Source organism: Gossypium arboreum, chromosome 8 (genome assembly GCF_025698485.1).
Source record: "Gossypium arboreum isolate Shixiya-1 chromosome 8, ASM2569848v2, whole genome shotgun sequence".
Taxonomy (NCBI): domain Eukaryota; kingdom Viridiplantae; phylum Streptophyta; class Magnoliopsida; order Malvales; family Malvaceae; genus Gossypium; species Gossypium arboreum.
The window spans coordinates 1,531,032-1,551,024 of NC_069077.1; the positions used below are offsets into that span (position 1 = coordinate 1,531,032).

General features: G+C 27.9%; 3 protein-coding genes across 4 annotated transcripts; 2 read left to right on the forward strand and 1 right to left on the reverse strand.

Moving 5' to 3' along the window:
• The first annotated feature begins 2,115 nt into the window (after positions 1-2,115).
• Positions 2,116-10,810, forward strand: LOC108468157 (very-long-chain aldehyde decarbonylase CER3). The gene is made up of 11 exons (XM_017769029.2): positions 2,116-2,208; positions 2,313-2,530; positions 2,617-2,852; positions 3,859-4,078; positions 7,429-7,556; positions 7,769-8,025; positions 8,194-8,301; positions 8,660-8,866; positions 8,965-9,075; positions 9,394-9,567; positions 10,484-10,810. Exons 1-11 carry the CDS (start codon positions 2,155-2,157, stop codon positions 10,646-10,648), a joined length of 1,878 nt encoding a protein of 625 aa, XP_017624518.1. The 5' UTR covers positions 2,116-2,154; the 3' UTR covers positions 10,649-10,810.
• Positions 10,811-14,653: 3,843 nt separating this feature from the next.
• LOC108469116 (transcription factor IBH1-like 1) lies at positions 14,654-15,741 on the forward strand. 2 transcript variants are annotated; one of them, XM_017770003.2, is made up of 2 exons: positions 14,654-14,844; positions 15,010-15,741. In XM_017770003.2, exon 2 carries the CDS (start codon positions 15,011-15,013, stop codon positions 15,518-15,520), a length of 510 nt encoding a protein of 169 aa, XP_017625492.1. In that variant the 5' UTR covers positions 14,654-14,844; position 15,010; the 3' UTR covers positions 15,521-15,741. The 2 variants fall into 2 exon arrangements, with proteins under 2 accessions (XP_017625492.1, XP_052874157.1); XM_053018197.1 differs by having other exon boundaries at positions 14,844-14,855.
• A 3,871-nt stretch (positions 15,742-19,612) lies between these two features.
• Positions 19,613-19,993, reverse strand: LOC108469427 (uncharacterized). Its single transcript, XM_017770312.2, has one exon. The coding sequence runs from the start codon at positions 19,987-19,989 to the stop codon at positions 19,738-19,740; it is 252 nt and encodes an 83-aa protein (XP_017625801.1). The 5' UTR covers positions 19,990-19,993; the 3' UTR covers positions 19,613-19,737.

Consider the following 19,993-nt stretch of genomic DNA (forward strand, 5'->3'; position numbering starts at 1 on the left):
ATTTTAAATTAAAAATAATATTGTATGAAAATTTTTAAAATTATAAAAATATAGATTATTAAAATAATAAAATTACTATTTTACTATCATAAAAAATATAAAATTTAATTTCGATCCTCCCAATAAAATTGTTTGACTTTACCCTTAACACCTCCTTTGCTAAAAAAACCTCAAAATATACGCAAGGATAAAATAAATAAAGCTAAAGAAAAAACATTTTACTTGTTATTAAAGATGAATCTAATCTAATCTTAATTAATTTCTTAAAAATACATCTTCCCAAATAAAAATAATAAAAATTAGAATTCTAAATTTCTTGGATGCTAACTGGGGTTTTCGTGTCAAATTTTCCTTGTAGTTCACAATTCCATTTGTTTTTCAACACGTTGTATAACATCGTACCCACATATAAAATGACTAATTAAATGTCAAAATTAGTAGAACACATGAATAAAGTTAATTAAAATAAACAATAAAAATATGTCAATTAAGCTCGTTACTTTACTTACCACTAAAGAAACCTCCAAAATCAGTCCATTATCATAAATATATTAAGAAATAATAAAATCATAAAATTTAAGATAAACTATACTTAAGCTCATCAAACTATTACTAAGTTTACGTTTCGGTCATAAGGTCACTGAACTAATCTAAAGTTTTTTTTTAAGTCAATGAATTATGAAAAAAAGTCTTTAAGTCGTTGGGTTATTAATTTTTCTTTTAAAAAAAATTAGCCAACGAGCTCCAAGTGACGATTCGATAACCAGTACAGTGTATCAGCAACCACCGATGAGTAGAACAACATAACTTAAATTCAAATCAATCTGATTATTAGTGCCAGAGATCGAAGAATAAAACTATTTGGATTGATGAGCAAATTCGTGGTATTCAAAGTTATTTCATAAAAAAATGAACTTTAGAAAAGAAGGGAATGAGAGCTTTCAATTGGTGTAGATAGTGTGAATAAAGAATGTCATACAACAATAATTTTAAAAACACAATAACTTAAATGAAAATTTTCGAATAATTTAATTATATTTATAATTTTTTTTTTAAATTTAGTGACTCAAACGGTTAATAATTTATTGACTTCGTATGTAGTATACCTAAAATTTACATTAACTATGCAAACTTATGGTGACCATAAGTGTTGAGCTCCCATCTAATATCCCCTTCTTCCCCAACCATACTAGCCATTAATGAAATTTGACACAAACCATACAGCTGTCCTTTGTTGAAACCAATGAAAATAAAAAATTCAATGATGCCATCTTACCCAACTGTTTGGTACAATACCAATACCATATAAATTTTAAATTTTTTAAAATAAAAATCAATCTATAATTGTATATTTATTCAATATCATCCTCTAAACATAATTTACATGAATCAAGTCAATACGTCACCTTAAACCGTCTTTCTTTTAGGGATAAATTAATATTTAGCTCACAAACTTAGTATTTTTCCCAATTTAGTCCTTCAACTATTTTTTTTGTCCACAATAGTTCCATAGTTTGTCAACTTTTCCCAATTTTGGTTCATATTTATAATTTTTATAAAAAAATATTAGGAAATAACGTGACACAATCTCAAGGTGTTATGTCATCATAGGGATCAAAATTGAAATTTTTTTTTACCAAGTTTCAAGACTACGCGTTAGTCTTGAAACTTGTCAACTTGTCCTAGTTTTGGCCCATATTGTACCACGTCATTACTAAAGAAATTATAGTTTTTATTGAAAAAAATTAAGTGACAGCATGGTACAATATTAGAGTGTCATGTCATCATTGGGATCAAAATTGGAAAAAAATACCAAGTTTCGGGACTACATATCCGTCTTGAAATTGGTCAACTTTTCTTAGTTTTGGTCCATGTTGTACCACGTCATTACTCAAAAAATTATAATTTTTATAATAAAAAAAATTAAGTGATGGCTTAGAGTGTCACATCATTACAGGGGTAAAATTTGAGAAAAATTGTCAAGTTCCAGGACTAATGCCAACAAAAAAGGTTGTCAATTCAGGGGCTAAATGTTGAATTATCCCATTCTTTTATCTGTCACCACCATTTTCGTTTCTCCTTGCAGCTATAAAAACCCTCAGAAGATTTCAAAATAAAACATAGTGAGCTAAACGAAGCAAAAACAAGTTAAAAATGGCTAAAAAACCTCTTTCAGCTTGGCCATGGGAAAACTTGGGGAGTTTCAAGGTACGGAAAAGGAAAACTAAAATGTGTTTAATTTTTTTGTCATACAATTTGTTCAATACTGATATCAATTTTTTTTTCTTGGAAACTCTTTGATAATGGCGAAGTATGTGATTTATGGTCCATTAGCTGCAAATGTTATGTATTCATGGATCTATGAAGATTCCTATAAGCATCCATGGTGTGTTCATATACTCATTATATGTGCTTTGAGAGGTTTCATGCACCAACTATGGAATTCTTACAACAACATGCTTTTCCTTGGAAATTGTCGGATTAAGCAACAAGGAGTTGAATTCAAGCAGATTGACAATGAATGGGACTGGTAAAAAAAAAAAAACCATGAAATTTCTGTCTTGTAATAATTCAAAGGATTTTGATAATTATTATTATTATTATTATTGTTTGAAGGGACAATTTTATACTTCTTCAAGGTCTGTTAGCTACCATGGCTTGCCTGATGTTTCCGTCCATGGATGATGAGTTTCCAATATGGAACACAAAAGGGTTTATTACATTGATGTTATTGCATGTAATGGTGTCAGAGCCATTGTATTATTGGATGCATAGGTTCTTCCATGGAAGATACCTTTTCACCCATTATCATTCACTTCACCATTCATCTTCGGTGCCCCATCCCTTTACAGGTCGGTAGAAAAACCCGATTTCCTCTTTGTTTTGATTTCCATTTAAGTTTTTTAATATGAGATAATTGTAATTTTAGTTTCTCCTAAAATAAATATTCAATTTAAATCTTTTAATCCTTTGATTAATTAAAAAAATTAGGTTAAATATGCAACAAATCCTTATACTATTTGTACATTAGAATTTAATCCATTTACTTTTTAAATTTTAAAATTTAAGTTCAACTGTTAACACTATTAAATTCATATTCATTACAACTTCATTTTTTTTAGTTACATTACTACCAAGTAGACCTAATCATGGGTCGGGCCACTCACCCAGGCCCAAAATCCGCTCAAAAAAATGGGAGAGTTTGGGAAAAATGTGGACTCGAAAAATGAGATTGGATAAAAAAATAAAATATGTTTTCTAAACAGGCTGGGCCTGGCCCGAATCAACGTAAACTTTCTTTTTTGGTACTGTTTTGCGACCATTTCACTATTATATTGTTGCGATTTCGTTGTTATTATTTGGATATTGTATAACTCTTGTTTTATTATTATTATTGTTACTATTTTAGAGGTATTTGCTTGCTAAGTTGTAACTTCTTAGTATCATTTACTTTTTACTGTATTTTTAATTTGTTGGGAAATATTTATTTTAATGTTTTTAGTTTATTTGATGTATTATATTTTTAAAAAAATTATTTTTATATAAAAATAATCTAAAAAAATAATCTGGGTCGGGCTTAGGTAGAATTTTAAGCCCATTTTTAGGTTGGGCTTAGAAAAAAGACTTAAAATTTTGCATAGGCCCTAGAGCCGACCTAATCCATGATTAAGTCTACTACCAAATGAATATTTTTTTATTTTAAAATATCACACCAACAAATTAAAAAAAAAAGAAATGAAATGTCGAGGGATCAAAAGACCTATAATATATTTTTACTAAAAAAAAAAAAAAAGAGAAAACGATCTCCCTCGTAAACTACTTCATGCATTCATTCACTTTCAATTTTTGTTTTTGCAGCTGGACATGCAACATTTTTAGAGCACCTTATATTATCTATGGTGATTGGAATTCCAATAATGGGGTCAATTCTAATGGGAAGTGGATCAACAAGCATGATTTATGGGTATGTTTTGGGGTTTGATTTTATGAGATGTATGGGACATTCCAATGTTGAAGTTATTCATGGTGCAATCTTCAACAAGTTACCTTTCCTTAGATATCTCATCTATACCCCCACGTAAGTAAATTTTACCCTTTTTTCAGTTTAGGGTTTATTACTAAAATACATTTAGAGCCAATTTCAATTTGAATTAATTTAATATAAAAGTATAATAAACTGAATTTGAACTTAAATTAAACTAAATCTAGATGGTAAACTATCATAGAGGTTATTGTATTAAAAATCAGATTGTACTAAAAAATTAACGAATTAGTCCTTATATGTTAGATTAAAGAGCAAATTGGTCCTTGTGTTAAAGAATCCATCTATTTCTACTATTAAAAATTGGTCTCTGTATTTTGGAATGAGCTACATGTGGTCTAGTTAATCCATCAGCTATATTAGTTTTTAGCAAAAATGATCAATTTGCTCATTTTTTTTAGTAAAAGGGATAACATGCAATCTGACTCTTAGTACAGGAACTTTTATGGTACTTTTATCAATTTAGACAAGATCCAGACGTGATGAGACGTGAGTGATTTTTATTCTTCTATACCTAATTTTATTTTAGGAAATGATAATTGTGTAGGATTATATTCAATACATTATTTTATTTAATTAAAAAATTAAAGCATTAATTGTACTTTTTCTTTTACACAACAATTGCAAATAATGAACAATAATTTTCTTTAATTAAATACAAATAATGCAATAAAAAGAATTAAATTATCTTTTACTAGTTTATTTATGCACTTATTTAGAAAATCCTTAAACAAAATGTAACTAAAATACATTTAAATATATATTGAATGGTTCCAAATTAAAATGACTAATTTATAGAAAAAAAGGACTAAATTGACTAAAAATACATAACAAAAACCTTTTGTAGAAGTTGAATTTTAATAAATATTTTTAAAAATAAAACATTTATTTCATTTTAATTAAGTGACAATTGCCATATGGATTTGTTTATGTGTTAATATATGAGATATAAATCTATTAAATAGTGCTTAATTTGTGTCTATAAACAGCCCATTGTTTTCAATTTTGGTTAAATTATGTTATTAATCCTTGCACTATATATAAGTTGTTAATTTGGTTATTTTAATTCTTATACTTTTTACATTTTAAAGTTTCAGTCCTATCTAAATAGTAGCTGCTAAATTCATTAAGTTATGATTTTCTCAAAAGTTGATACAATAAAAATATTATCACATATGCAATGCTATGTTATTTTCTTATTTCCGCATATTACTCATTAAGAAGTTAGTGAATGGATTTAGTGATTGTCGTTTGCGTCAAGACTAAAATTTTGAAATTCAAAAAGTATAAAGATTAAGAATGGTCTAATTACAGAAAGCATATTAAATCTACAACTTTATATATGTTGAGCAAACACTGAAATTTCAACAATAAAAAAGTATAAAAATTAAAACTGATCAAATTAAAAATACATAGACTAATTTTACAATTATACAAAGTACAAGGACTAATATAAAATTTTGACTTATTAATTTTAGACTTGGAATTAGGTAGGAATTAATTTAGATCCCTTTTCTTTTTAAATTTTTAGACTTGGAAATTAGGTGTGAATTAATATGGGAAGTAAAGTTCATTTATAGCTTTAAAATGGGAAGTCAGTTTTGTTATAGCTAAATATTTATTAGTTATTGCTACTTATTTATACTGATTTTAATTGCATTTAGTCAAAATCCTTAACCCTTAAATTTAGGTTCTTTTAAAAGAAAAGAAGGTATGTATAGTTATTAAATGATTCAACTTGAAATTGATGTCAATCTATGAAAGATTTTGCTTTTGTACAAAAGATTTGTTAGGGGGCAGCCACAGGTTTATTTTTCTATGGGTTGGGTGGGGTCGGATTTTAGTTGGGTCATGTTGTAATTAAATATTAGTCTATTTGATAGGTTTACGCTTGATTTAAAAAACGAGCTTAAATTTTTGTTTAAGTCCAACTCAAACTATAAACGCTAAACCTAAATTGGCTCAGATTAAATTTTATTTTATTTTTTAAAATTTTAATACATCAAAATATTAAAATATTAAAATAAATATTTCTTAACAAATTAAAATAAATTAAAAAATATTTATACTTAAATAACATTAAAATAGATGCAACTTAACAAGAAAATACTTCTAAAATAGTAATGAAATTAACAATAAAACAAGAGTTATACAATATCTAAACAATAACAACAAAATAGTAGTAACATAATAGTTAAATGACAGCAAAACAGTGAGAAAACAACGACAAAATAACAATTTCTTTTTTGCAAATTAGGGCTGGGCTTAGGTAAAAATCTTACTCGAGGCTTGACTCATTTAGAGGTGCCCATGGGTCGGGCCGAACCAAAATTTTAGTCTTGTTTGCTAGGCCCAGTCTGAAAAATGGGCCTAATATTTTTCCCAAGCCTAGCCGAATAAAATGTTAAAACCGAGACAAGCCACCTTTTGCTCAGTATTAATTTTTTATATTATTTTTAAAAATTTATAATACATAAAAATATTAAAAATACTAAAATAAATGTTTCCCAACAAATTGAAAATATATATATTTATATATATACTTAAATAACACTAAGATAAGTGCAATTTAACAAGTAAATGCGTCTAAAATAGTAACAAAATTAACAATAAAACAATAACAACAAAATAGTATCAACATAATAGTGAAATGGTAGCAAAAATAAACAAAAAAAAAAGAAAAGAAAAGGAAAAGCAGCAGATTTTTTTTTTGACATATTTGGGCTGGGCCAAAAAAACCTTACCCAAGACCTGATCTGTTTTCTAAATGGGTCTTATTTTTTTTGCCCACACCCTCCAACTTTTCTGACGGGCTTAGCCCGACCCGTAGACATATCTAGTCACAGATATTTATTCAATAATTCATGGATCATAAAACGAATACGTAGGATACTTTAGTAAAAAAAAAAACATCAAATGAATTTCATACATGTATCATACTAAAATTAAAAAGTTATATTCAAATTTGAGATTCAGTCTTCATACTTTAATTTCCGTTAAAATGCTAATTTTGATTTCTTTTAAAAGAATTCCTTTAAAAAATCGTATCAACATAATACGTTGGAAGGAGTTTTTTTTTTTTTAATTCACATCAATATTTTAATTGGATAGTCTACAATGTTAACTATTTAGAGAAATCAATGACATTGTGTCAAACTTTAGGAACAAAATCATAAATTTGAGTATAATAGAACGATCAAAACTATCATTTGATCAAAATAAAATATATCCAATTAGGCAGGACAGAGCTAAAAATTTATTTTAGAGGGGTTAAAAATTGAATTATAAAATTTTAAGGGGTTAAATTATAAGTCTATTATTGTATTAACTTATTTTAAAAAGAAAAAAGAAGTTTATTAATGTTTGATGTTTATGCAAATTGTCAGGTACCATAGCTTGCACCACTCAGATATGGGGACTAATTTTTGCCTCTTCATGCCCCTGTTTGATGCAATGTGGAATACACTTAACAGCAACTCATGGCAGCTTCACAATAAAATTACTTCGAATTCAGGTAAATTTGGTTGATTTCTCGCTTAAGTTTTAAAAAAGTTTAAGTAAAAATATTAAGTCTCAGAAATAAATTGAAGTAAGATATTAGATCTATCTAAAATACGGACCGAATTTAATATGTTATTCGGGTTTGTCAATGTTTTAAATATTATTGGTTTTTCGTATTTATATTCGACATCCGAATACGAATATGATATATGATTTTTAATGCAGGCGAAAATGGGAGGGTTCCGGATTTTGTGTTCCTAGCCCACATATTGGATGTAATGTCGGCGATGCACATTCCGTTCGTAAACCGATCCTTCGCATCAATACCCTTCTCCACAAGGATATTTCTACTACCATTTTGGCCTGCAACTTTGATGATATTGCTAATGATGTGGGCATGGTCCAAGACCTTCCTCCTCACTTTCTACAACCTTCGAGGCCGTTTGTACCAGACATGGGTCGTTCCCAGATTTGGTTTTCAGGTATACGTGTAATTTTAAATTATGATTATTGATTTTACTGACGTTTTGTAACGATTCGAAGTTATCGTAGATATGAATTTGATAACGTGATTGGTATAAAATTATTAAGAGATGATGTAAATGTACCCAGAAAAATTTATTGGTAAAGAGCATTACTTGTTTTGGCAGTATTTCTTACCATTTGCAGCTGATGGCATCAACAAGAAAATAGAGGAGGCCATTCTAAAGGCTGATAGGATGGGGGTCAAGGTCATTAGCCTTGCAGCATTAAATAAGGTTAGTATTTTTCATTTATATATATATATATATATATATATCAGTTAGGATTAAAATTAAATTATAAATTTTGGAGGTAAAATGTAATTTTATTATCATTTTAATTTATAATTTTTAATTTTTAAGAGACTCAAAACAAAATTTCCTGATTCATTTTTTCCTTTTACTTCTATAAAATTTTTAAATTGAGTATGATTCAGGCAACATATTAATGAATTTTGTTATTATCTAAATTCAGTTCAAAATATGGTTTATTCTTATGTTCAAATCTATTTTCAAGTTTATTTTTTTGTTTAAAAATTCTCAAATTTTAAATAAATCCTTAAATTTGACGGATAACCCGATCCTTAATCTACAGAATGAAGCTCTAAATGGAGGAGGAACATTGTTTGTTAACAAGCACCCACAACTTAAAGTTAGAGTTTGCCATGGCAACACATTGAGTGCTGCAGTTATTGTAAAAGAAATTCCCAAAGATGTCAAAGAAGTGTTCTTAACAGGCTCCACTTCAAAGCTCGGTCGAGCGATCGCACTCTACCTTTCTCGAAGGCATGTTCGTGTTCTCGTAAGTCTTTTTCAATTTTCTTGATCATTTCTTCTGACACATTTAATACACGTATCGTATTTGTATTGAAAATTTATATATATATATATATATTATAGATGTTAACTTCATCGACCGAGAGATTTCAAAAAATACAAAAAGAAGCTCCAACGGATACCCAAAACTACCTTGTCCATGTTACCAAATACCAAGCAGCTCAAAATTGTAAGGTAAGATATGTTGTCTTAAATTATTGAATTGTTTTGATCAATGGCGGCACTAAGGGGGGTAGCAGGGGCAGAGCCCCCTAAATTGAGAAAATATCACTTTGGCCATAGATGTTAGTAAATGGTAAATTTATATTTTGCCTCTCAAAAATAATAAAATTTTAATTTAATTTTTTAAAATTATAAAGATATAAATTAATACAATGATGAAATTGTGTCTTAACACTAATAAAATTAGATAACTAAAATTTGACCTCAAAAAATAATTTTTGATTTCACCCCTAATTTTGATATTTCAATAATTATATGATCATGTTGTAGACATGGATTGCGGGCAAGTGGATAACACCATGGGAGCAAAGTTGGGCTCCAAGTGGAACACATTTTCATCAATTTGTGGTGCCTCCCATTTTAGCCTCCAGGAGGGACTGCACTTACGGTGATCTTGCAGCCATGAGGTTGCCTGAGGATGTTGAAGGACTTGGGAGTTGTGAGGTTAGCAATCTTCTCATTAAGCATATCCTAATTTTTAGTAAAAATTATAGGGTCAATTATACCAAAAATCTTGAAACTATCGTCTAAGATTCTAAATGGGTTCAAAAAGTTTAAAATATTTTAATTGAGTCATCAAAGTATTAGTATTTTATAAATAAGGTCCTACCATTAACATAGCTATCAAATTAGTGTTAGTTTAGATTTGATTTGAATCATTTTTTAAACACCTGAATCAAATTGTAAATATGAGTGTACTTATCATATAGATAATTTGAATTTAATATGTTCAATAATCAAATGTCATTAAAATTTAGGAGGACTATTGATTTATTTAACACGTCAGGTCCAAGTAATACATGCAATAGGGATAGGGGAATCTAGGGGGCAGCAAGGGCTTAACCCCCTAATGAAAAAATTGCCTTTTAGTCCCCTCATAAATGATGAAATTAGATGTTTATATGCGATAAATTGCATTTTAATCTCTTAAAAATGAAAAGATTTATGTTTAATCCTTACAAAAATGATGAAACCATAGGTTTATAAATGATAAAATTATACTTTGACCTCTTAAAAATTTATAATTCAATTTCCCTCTATGAAAAATTCGATGACGTCGTCCTTAACAATACAGTAGGTACACACAAATTTACAATTTAACTCACACGTTTAAAATGCACTCTATGTCGGGATCAATTCCATTTTCATGTTATTTTATTTCGACCAAAGGGTAAGGGGAAGGGTAAGTAGGTACTTAAGCACTGCTAGTCTTTTGCCACTAAATTAATGATTGATTGACAGTTTAATTAACCTTTAATGTTCAAACTAAAGGTAAAACGATACGATACTGAATATTTTGTGCGACCTTTTTCCATTCATATGATTTTTATTTACTAAGTTTTGGTGGATGTTGGGGCAGTACAAGTTGGAGAGGGGAGTGGTGCATGCATGCCATGCAGGAGGAGCAGTTCATCAACTAGAAGGCTGGACTCACCACGAAATTGGGCCAATTGATGTTGATAGAATCGATCTCGTATGGGAAGCTGCACTCAAGCATGGTTTCCGGCCTGTGTTTCAACCTTAAACCGTAATATATAATCGATATTAATGTATTTTGATAAACATATTTGGACAAAAACAATAATTAAGTATTATGTGTGATTTTTATTTGTAAATTCCTTTAAAAATAGGGTTAGTATATACGGAAATATTTAAATTTGATAATTTAGATTTATTTGGCATTAAATTTTTTTAATTGATGTCTAAACTTAAAAATTGTAAGTCAATTTAGTACCTTTTTTGGTACTTGACTAACACTATTAAAATGCATTGACACAACATTGACGTGACACGGACGACCAATAGCATGGTAGCACATAGTAGTCTCACATTTTAACAAGTGGCAGAAATAATTTGTTTATCAATTTTAAATATTTTTCCTTTTTGACATGTGTCAAAATATGAGGTTACCATGTATCACAGTGCTATTGGTGATCAGTGCTACATCAATGTATTCTAACGGTATTAGTTAGGTACCTAAAAAAGGCATCAAGTTGACTTATGGTTTCCAAGTTTAGCTGCTAATTAGGTTTAAAACATGGTTTAGGTACTAAGGGTAAAAGTGTTTTTGAGAAGATTTAATAGGGGATAAAAAGGTAATTCTTTGAAAAATACTTCTCCAAAAGTCAAAAGCTAAAAATTTCCCCCGGATCCCTCCCATGTGGCGACATGGGGGCTAAAAAAGAAAGAGAGAGATGGGGTTTCTCTCACTTTTGGCATAGTGGGCCCCCAGTGGGAGGCCCGCACGACGGGCTATTATTAGCTCAGTGGTAGAGCGCGCCCCTGATATTTGCGTCATTGTGCCTGGGCTGTAAGGGCCCTCAGCCACATGGACTTTTTAGTTTGGGTTAAAATCAAGGTTTTGTTTGAAAAGTGCTCATTTACCAAATTTTTTGGTTTGAAATCAAGGTTTGGGTTGAAAAATGCATTTCCATCTCAATGGTAAAAAAACCTAAATAGGTACAAATTGCCAAATTTAGGTATCTCTATATATATTAATCCAAAAAAATATGCTAATTTATTTTATTACCTTCAAAAAATTATTTATTATATATAAATAATATCAATTCCAAGCTAATATTAACATAATGTATTTTTTATGAGAGATTAGGGATGGGTAAAAGTGTTTATTAGCTGAATTGAGTGGATGCATGTATATATAGCATTAATATTATACATAATTTCCAAGTTCGATTCAACTCAAAATATAAGCTTTAAATTTTGCTACAGCCTTTTCATATTGTAAATGGTTAACTCAAATCCGTTTAGGTATATATATTTTATTTTAGAATATATTATATTTCTTTAACAATTAATATGATTCTTTTACTACCGTTATATTTTTTTATTAAATTCCTAAATATAAACTGAATATTGGAGCCTAAGCTCGACTTGTAATTTAAACAGGCCTGAACTTTTTGTTTTGTGCAAATTCGTTTTTCAAGTTTTATATTCTATCTAAACCCTCTCAAATATCAAGCAAACTTTCAGATTTAGACAGATAACTCGACCCTTAAATATATCTAGGGAAAGAGTGTCCAAATTTAAACTCGAAATGTTATATCAACAAAGGCTTAAACAACACAAATAATACTCTATTTGTATGGGCATAAATTAGTTTGAAAATAAGATGTTTATTACAATGCCATGTGCTAAAAGATTGGACAATCACCAAGACTCAAACTTTGTTGTATAATAAAATTATGGGCAAGGCAAAATATTCAGACAAGGCATTTGGATAAGTCATATTATTGTGTAAAACTTAAATGATAAAACCCAAAAAATAAATAAATTGCATGAAAAAGGTAAGTGAGGGGGGCAAGCATGCATGCAAGCAAGCATGCGCCCTGTGCTACTCTTTAATAACCCTCCCTTGATTTTCTCCTGAACATCCATTGTTTAAAGTAACCATTTATTCAACATGGCCCTACACCTCAGAAACCTTGTCTATGAATATAAATATTGGTTTAATTTTGTCTTTGATCCTTGTACTTTTTTGAAATTTAAAATTATCATTTTATTTTTATTTCTAGAAATTCAATCGTTCTACCAGTTTAAGAATTGAAAGTTAAAGCTCAATTGATATTACAAATACAAATTTAACTAATGTTAGTTAATAATGTTATCAATTGGATTTTAATTTTAAATCGATAAATAGAGGACTAAAATTTTAAAATTAAAAGCTAAGGGATGAAATTTCAATAATCCAAAAGTAAAAACCAAATAAACTAAAGGCTAATTTTTTTAACAATCAAGTATACTTTATTTTCGTTTTTGTGACTTTTCTCTCAACAATGTCATATTTAAAATTTAAACTCGAATACTTTTTCTAGAAATACAATATTTATTATCATTACACTTAATTCTTATTAAAAGTAGGGACAGAACTAAACCATAAATATTTGGGGAAAAATAAAATTAAGGGACAATAATAAATTAAAAGAATTACTTAGTTAAGATCCTTAATAAACCTAAGATGACTAATTTAAAGTTTATATTTATAGTAATGTTTTAATTAAAGTATATTTTTTCTGAATATATTTAAAACTATTTATAGCTCCTCCTTAACTCATAAATAGGAGTATAATGCGCTTCAATGCACTCGAACTCACATCCTCTTACATTGGCAATAATATTTATACTAATCAAACTAAGACTCAATCGACACTCACATCCTCTTGCATTGACAATAATATTCATACTAATCAAACTAAAACTCATTCGACACAAAAGTAAAAACTAAATACCCAAAAATCTTGAGATTTTATTCGGAAAAAAAAAAAAGAAAAGATAGGAAAGAGTTACATTTATTATACATACTAAGATCTAAATAAGGGGGATATCATGTATATATGTATAGATGTAATGATTGAAGGAAAGAACCCCATGTGGAGACCATGTGGGGAGGAGAGGAGAACGGGGGAGAGCCTTTTAAGTGCTTAACTCCTTTTTTTCATTGCCTAGTCTTTTTAAAACTTTTGGATTTTAATTTTATACATGATATATAGATAAATAATTATTTTGTATATTGACATTAAAATTAAAATATTATAGAAATGAGATTACGAACAATGGTAGATCTTGATATTAAATTTTAAGATTTAATTAAAATTTTAAGAAATTTAATAATAATTTTAAAAGATTTTGAGGGTTTAATCAAAATTTCAAAAACTTCAAAGTGTTAATGATGATTTTTCAATTTTTTTCTAATAAAGATCCATCTTTGGTTAAGAATTTATTAAGTGTTTTTAGTTTAATTGAGGTAATTATTATTATAAAAGTCAGAAAAATATAAATTCAAGGCACTTAAACATATGAATTTTTTTTAATTTAAAAGTATCGACGTTAGGGGGTGTAGTAGGACTGATTGTACCATAAAAATATAAATTAATATACTTATATATGTGTACATAAAATAAGGTTAGGTAGGTGGAAGAGAGGTGTTTTTCATGATAACTACTCCAATTTAGGATTTTTGTTTATATTCGTAACCCAAAGTTACAAATGTTGGCTTTGCTTTAAACATAACATAAAATCAATATTTTTGAGGATGTTTTTTATCTCTCTCACTACACATAAATAATGGTGAATGTACCTTGGAGATCACTTTATTATAGGGATGTGATCAAATTAGCGATTACTGTTTATAATTTTTTTTTATGGTTTCTATAAATAAAATCTTTTATTTAGAATTGAACTACAATTGAAAAAAATAATTTTCAATACATTTTATACAGTAAATGTTAACTCTGTTATAATTGGACTTATTTGATTTTTTTAATAATATATGGACTAAATTGATCCATTTAATAATAAAAGGACTAATTTGATTCAATCCTTATAATAGAGGGACTTTCAAGATACTTTAACCCATAAAAAACCCAATAATAATAATAATAATTGAAAAAAAAGAAAAAAAAAAGGTTTTAAAATATATCCCTAGGTTTATGGGGTGGGCCATGAATTGTCATGTGCTTGCATGTGCATTGTCTTTCCCTCATAGGCCCACCACTTGTTTTCCCATTGAGCAAATAAATGAAGTTTTATGGTACATTCCCTTCCCCTCCCCTCTCTATTTTCTTGGATTCTGATTCACTTTCTTGGATCTGTTTCACTCTCTCAGTCTCAGTTTTCTGATACTTCTCTCATCTCAACAATAATTTCATTAAAAAAAAAAAAACCATATATATATATTATTTCCATAGAAGAAGCTTAATCAAGGTATGTACATGGTAACATGCATGATAACAATCTTAGTCCCTTGCTAAATTGCTACTAATGCCATATTATTGTCTTCTCTGAAACCCTAAGTTCCATTTTTGTTTTACTTTCAATAAATTACAATATTGGTCCTTGAACTTTTGTTTGTTTGTTTTTTTTTTGTAGGATGCATCTTCCTCATAGTACACTCAAGCAAGAGTTTGTCAAGAAATGGATAATGGGTCTTCAAAGATGCAAGTTTTCAAACAAGAACATGAGTATCTTTGAGAGAAAAAAGGCCATAAAGTTATCAGCTGATACAGCCATGGCATCTGCAAGAAAGGGTCTAACCTGTTGGAGCCGAGCACTCATTTCGACCCCCGACCGGTCGGCGGTGCCGACAACGACGAGACGAGCTTCGTTGGCGTGTAAGAAGATTGTGAAAAGGAGCCGTAGGATCCGAAGGACAGCAAAATGTGGTGCTGCCCGAAAGAGACAAATAACAAGGTCTATTGCTCAATGTCTGGTAAGGAAAAGAACGCAGATTTTGAAAAGTTTAATACCAGGTGGAGAGTTTATGAATGAAGTGTGTTTGATTGAAGAAACTTTAGATTATATTACATCTCTTAGAGTTCAAGTTGATGTAATGAGAAGCCTTGCTAGTGCTTCAGTTAGAGCTAGTGAACCCCATAATTAAGAGCATCAATGGTGTTTTTTTTATTATTATTTGGTAAGGGTATGGGTCGGTTGATATTAACTGAATATTTTAATATAAATCCTTTGCAACTCCGTTAATGGTAGGGTGTTTTCTTTTTACTTTTGGAGCCATTGTTAAAATGGAAGTTGGAAACCATTGAACCAACCATTTACATATCAACTCTATCTATCTATCTATGTTTCTTTTCCTCTTTATATAAACTTAGAATTTATTCTCTACTTTTATTTTCAGGAATCGAATCCTCTAATTTTTAGATTTTAAAATTCACATCCAAAATAACTAAAAAATAAATTTAATAAAATAATTTTAACAGTATTAATAATTAAATTTACATTTTAAAATATAAAAATAAAAGTACTAAATTTCTAAAATATATATAGAGATTAAATTTTAAATTTACAAAAAATATAAAACATACCGTAAGTCAATCAAGGGTTTAATTTCAATCTTTCTATACTTAATTTTCGCTCCCAAGCACATGTTTCTTATTCATTATATTTATATAGATTTCAACTTTTCTTCTCTAAAATTTATTCGTTTCATATTTCTAAAATAGACTTTTGACACTTACGGTCTAAGGTTTTGAAATTTTGAATCCTTAGAAACAACTTTCATATTATGGATTTATTCTAGCTTATATCTTTTCTATAAATATTTTAATTTAGCTTTGAATATATTTCGAAAATTAATCTTACATACTTTATAATATATACTTAATTTTGATTATAATTGAAATATATTTAAAATTAAACTAAAATCAATCTAGATAATTTTAAGTCACAATAAAATTTAAAATACGCGTAAAACTTTTATATAATGAGACTCAATTTATAATCTTAAAATTTGAAAAACATTAAATTATTTAATGTATTGATTAGACATAAATTTATGTAATATTGTTAAAAAATAATTACAAATTTAAATAGAAAATAGACATAATAAAATGTAATATATGTAGGAATGTGGGTTTTCTAGAAAGGGTTAAAAATTATGATTTGATATGTCAAATTGTCCTCAGAATCTGTGTACCAAGAAATACCAGCAATGCCATGATTTGATTGATGTCTTTCATTAACTTTTTACTTATGTTTCCAACTCAATCCAATTGCTCAGACACCACTCTGTTTTCACTAATCACCTTCCAAACCCAAAGTGCTTCAAATATATATAAAACATAAACTCTTGTGTTTGACTTATATTCAGTGTATTTATCATTTTAAATGTAGTCTTGATTTAAATTACGTGTATTTAACGTTTGAGATATAATTTAAGTTTGAGTCGCATTAATTATATTATTATTATTGAGATTTTATTTTTTATAATTTATTAATATATATTATATAAAATAATAAAGAATTTATCATGTTTAACTCTTATGAATGTATTGTTTCCACTACTTTTAAATTTAATTTAATGTCATGTGTGGAATAATTATATTTATTTTCCATTCAATTTTATAAAGTTATAATTTTGTTTAATATTTAAATTATATGAATTTAAATTTTGTCAATTTTTTAACTTTATAACAATAGAAAATTTAAATATTAAAATCTATTTGATTTGCTTGAAAATAATATAATAATTCATTTTATGAATTTTATATAAATTGGGTTAATAAATAATTAGGTCACGTAATTTTTTTTACTTAATGTGAATGATGTTAATATATATTTTAAAAATAATAAAATGTATGCTAAAAGTGGGAAAATATAAAAAAATGTTGAGGGTAAGATTATATATTAACAATAATTTAATATATTTATATATATAACAATTTTCAACAAAGTAATAACACTTATCTTTCACCAAGCATTTTAAAATTCAAGTGTCATTTAACATAACATTTCTCTTTTCCATCGACTTATCAAACGTGGCATAATCATATATATACACTGTAAAGTAATACACACAAATATTTAAAAATAATAATTAATTTCTTATTTATAATAAATATAGAATAATTTAATATATTTTAATTATTAAATAGAATAAAATGTAATTAATTTTAAAAAAAATCCATGACAGCAATAAATACTAGTTTAAACCATAAATGGAAAATTTTCAAATTTTACTTTTAAGCAATGTAGAATCTAGATTTTAGATAGAAAATTAATGAATGGTCAAACTCATCTAATCCGGATTCATTTTTATTTTAATTTAAGGATGAAAACAAAAGGGTTAATTATTCTAGATGTCCTTAAACTATGGTCTAAATTTTAAATTAATTTTAAACATTAAAATATTCTAATTGAGTCCTCAAAATATTACTATCGTATAAATCATATTTTTCCACCAACCTCAAGGCTGCTTATATATATATATATATACATATATTGTATTTATTGAAATTTTATATATTAGTAACTTAACTTTTTAATGTTTACATTATAGTATTAAATATATTTACTATAGATTTAATTTTTATATGATATAAATTGCATAATATATAAAGATAATATGTTAATGTTATATTACAAACTTCAAAAAACGGTTGGGTAGGGCTCGAACCTTGAATGTTTGAGCCCGAGCTTGGCCCATATTTTAAATAAGCCTTCTTCTTTTTTCACTCAAATCCACTTTTTAAGCTTAATATTTTTGTCTAAATCCTCCCAAATTTCAGGCAAACCTTCGGGCTTGGGTGGATAGCTCAACCATTGAACCGGTCTACTACTTTTTTTTTTCTTAAACATGTTAGAACAAAGTGTCCATGCAATAAATAGACATGTCTGAAATGTAGTCCATATATTTTAAATATGCTCCATTAAACAAGTTAAATTTAAAGCCCAAACTAACAACTAATTAAGCTGATTGAATGATCTAATTGAAACAATATTGATACTATGAGAACTCAGTTAAAATATTTTAAAATTCAAAGATTAATTTAGAATATGGATTGTAGTTTGAGGACATAACATGAAATTAACTCAGAACATAAATGTTTGGTCCTTGCACAAAAGCATGGGACACAAAGTAAAAAAAAAAAAAATGAACATATTAAATAAGTCATTTCTAATATCATCATATCTTGAAAACATTGATCTCATATCAATATTATAGTTGAAAATCAAAGTAGTAGTTTATTAGGATTTTATGTTCTTTTTGTTTGTCTATTTGATTTGGACCCCTCTTTTAGCAAATTGACAATAATTTTGCTTCCTTGTGACTTGGTCGGGAGACCACAAACCAAAGCCCTTTTTTTTGATGAATCTAAGTGCTTTCTTAATCTCATATTATGCTGGCCAGCTAATTTTCTTCCATTATATACATTCCAAATCATTGATTTTGACTCATCTCCCTCTTGCATTTTCTTATTAATTGTCAATTGGATATATAGGTAAAAGGGCTTAATGCTTGATTTACTCCTTAAACTATATCAATTTTTCACTTTAGTCCTTGTTATTTTTTCCCAAATCAAGAACTAAACATGTAGAGCAAAATTTATAGCTTAAATTCTATTTTAGCCATGTACTTTACAAAAGTTGTGGATTTAATCTCTGTAGTTTTTCGAATTGGTCAATTTTAGTCTCTGTACCTTTTGAAATTCGAAATGTGAAAATTTAGTCTTGACTCAAACAATAACAACTAAATTTGTTTGGTTAAATTTAATTACTAGTCTTGTACTATGCATAGGGTTGTAGACATTCGTTAGTTTATTAATTGGATTTTTAGTACGTAATATATGAAAATAATAAGCTGATGTGACATTACGCATATGATAATATATTTGACGGATCAGATTTTGAAAATAGCAGAACTTAACTTAATGAATTTAACAGTTAATGTTTAGTTTGGATTGAAATTTTAAAATTTAAAAAGTACAAGAACTAAAAATGACCAGATTAAAGTGTATAGATTAAATCCACAACTTTAGCAAAGTGTAAGGACTAATAGCAGAAATTAACCAAAGTTATATTTACCCTAATTTTTAATGGAACTGTCTATAGAGTTCAAGATCATTAAAGGGTAATTAAGACATTGTAGAGCATACAACCAAACAATATACATATACATACATACATACATACATACGGAGGATTTTCAAAGATAATTGATAATATGCCTTGACGTTCCCTTTGTAAAAAAAATACATAAATAACATTGCTTAGCTTAATTTAATTTTCAGAAATATAATCTACTTGGTCATCTCTATATGTTGCTGAAAATGTAGATAATAATACACAAAGGAACAACTGCAGTCATACACCATAAGAGTTAGCCATCCTTTTGAGAACACAAACAAGTGACTTCAATCCGATAATGTGCTCGACAGACCTCCGAAACAGCGTCTCCAAATCGGCACCGTCACAACCCGGGACTATCTTCCGCAATGTACGGAGATTCCTTCGCACAGAAATTTTCGCAAACTTCACCTTTTTTCTCATCACTAGGCGGTTCATCCTTGTCCTTTGATTTCCTTGGTTCATGGACATAAAGCAAGGTTTCCCCATGGTA

What these genes read in the sequence shown, in the direction of transcription:
- LOC108469427 (XM_017770312.2), bottom strand. Translation starts at nt 19,989, where the DNA reads ATGGGGAAACCTTGCTTTATGTCCATGAACCAAGGAAATCAAAGGACA.
- LOC108468157 (XM_017769029.2), top strand. Translation starts at nt 2,155, where the DNA reads ATGGCTAAAAAACCTCTTTCAGCTTGGCCATGGGAAAACTTGGGGAGT. An exon ending in ATTGACAATGAATGGGACTG is followed by an intron (nt 2,531 to 2,616) that starts GTAAAAAAAAAA and finishes TATTGTTTGAAG; the next exon opens with GGACAATTTTATACTTCTTC. An exon ending in GCCTTGCAGCATTAAATAAG is followed by an intron (nt 8,302 to 8,659) that starts GTTAGTATTTTT and finishes CTTAATCTACAG; the next exon opens with AATGAAGCTCTAAATGGAGG.
- LOC108469116 (XM_017770003.2), top strand. Translation starts at nt 15,011, where the DNA reads ATGCATCTTCCTCATAGTACACTCAAGCAAGAGTTTGTCAAGAAATGG.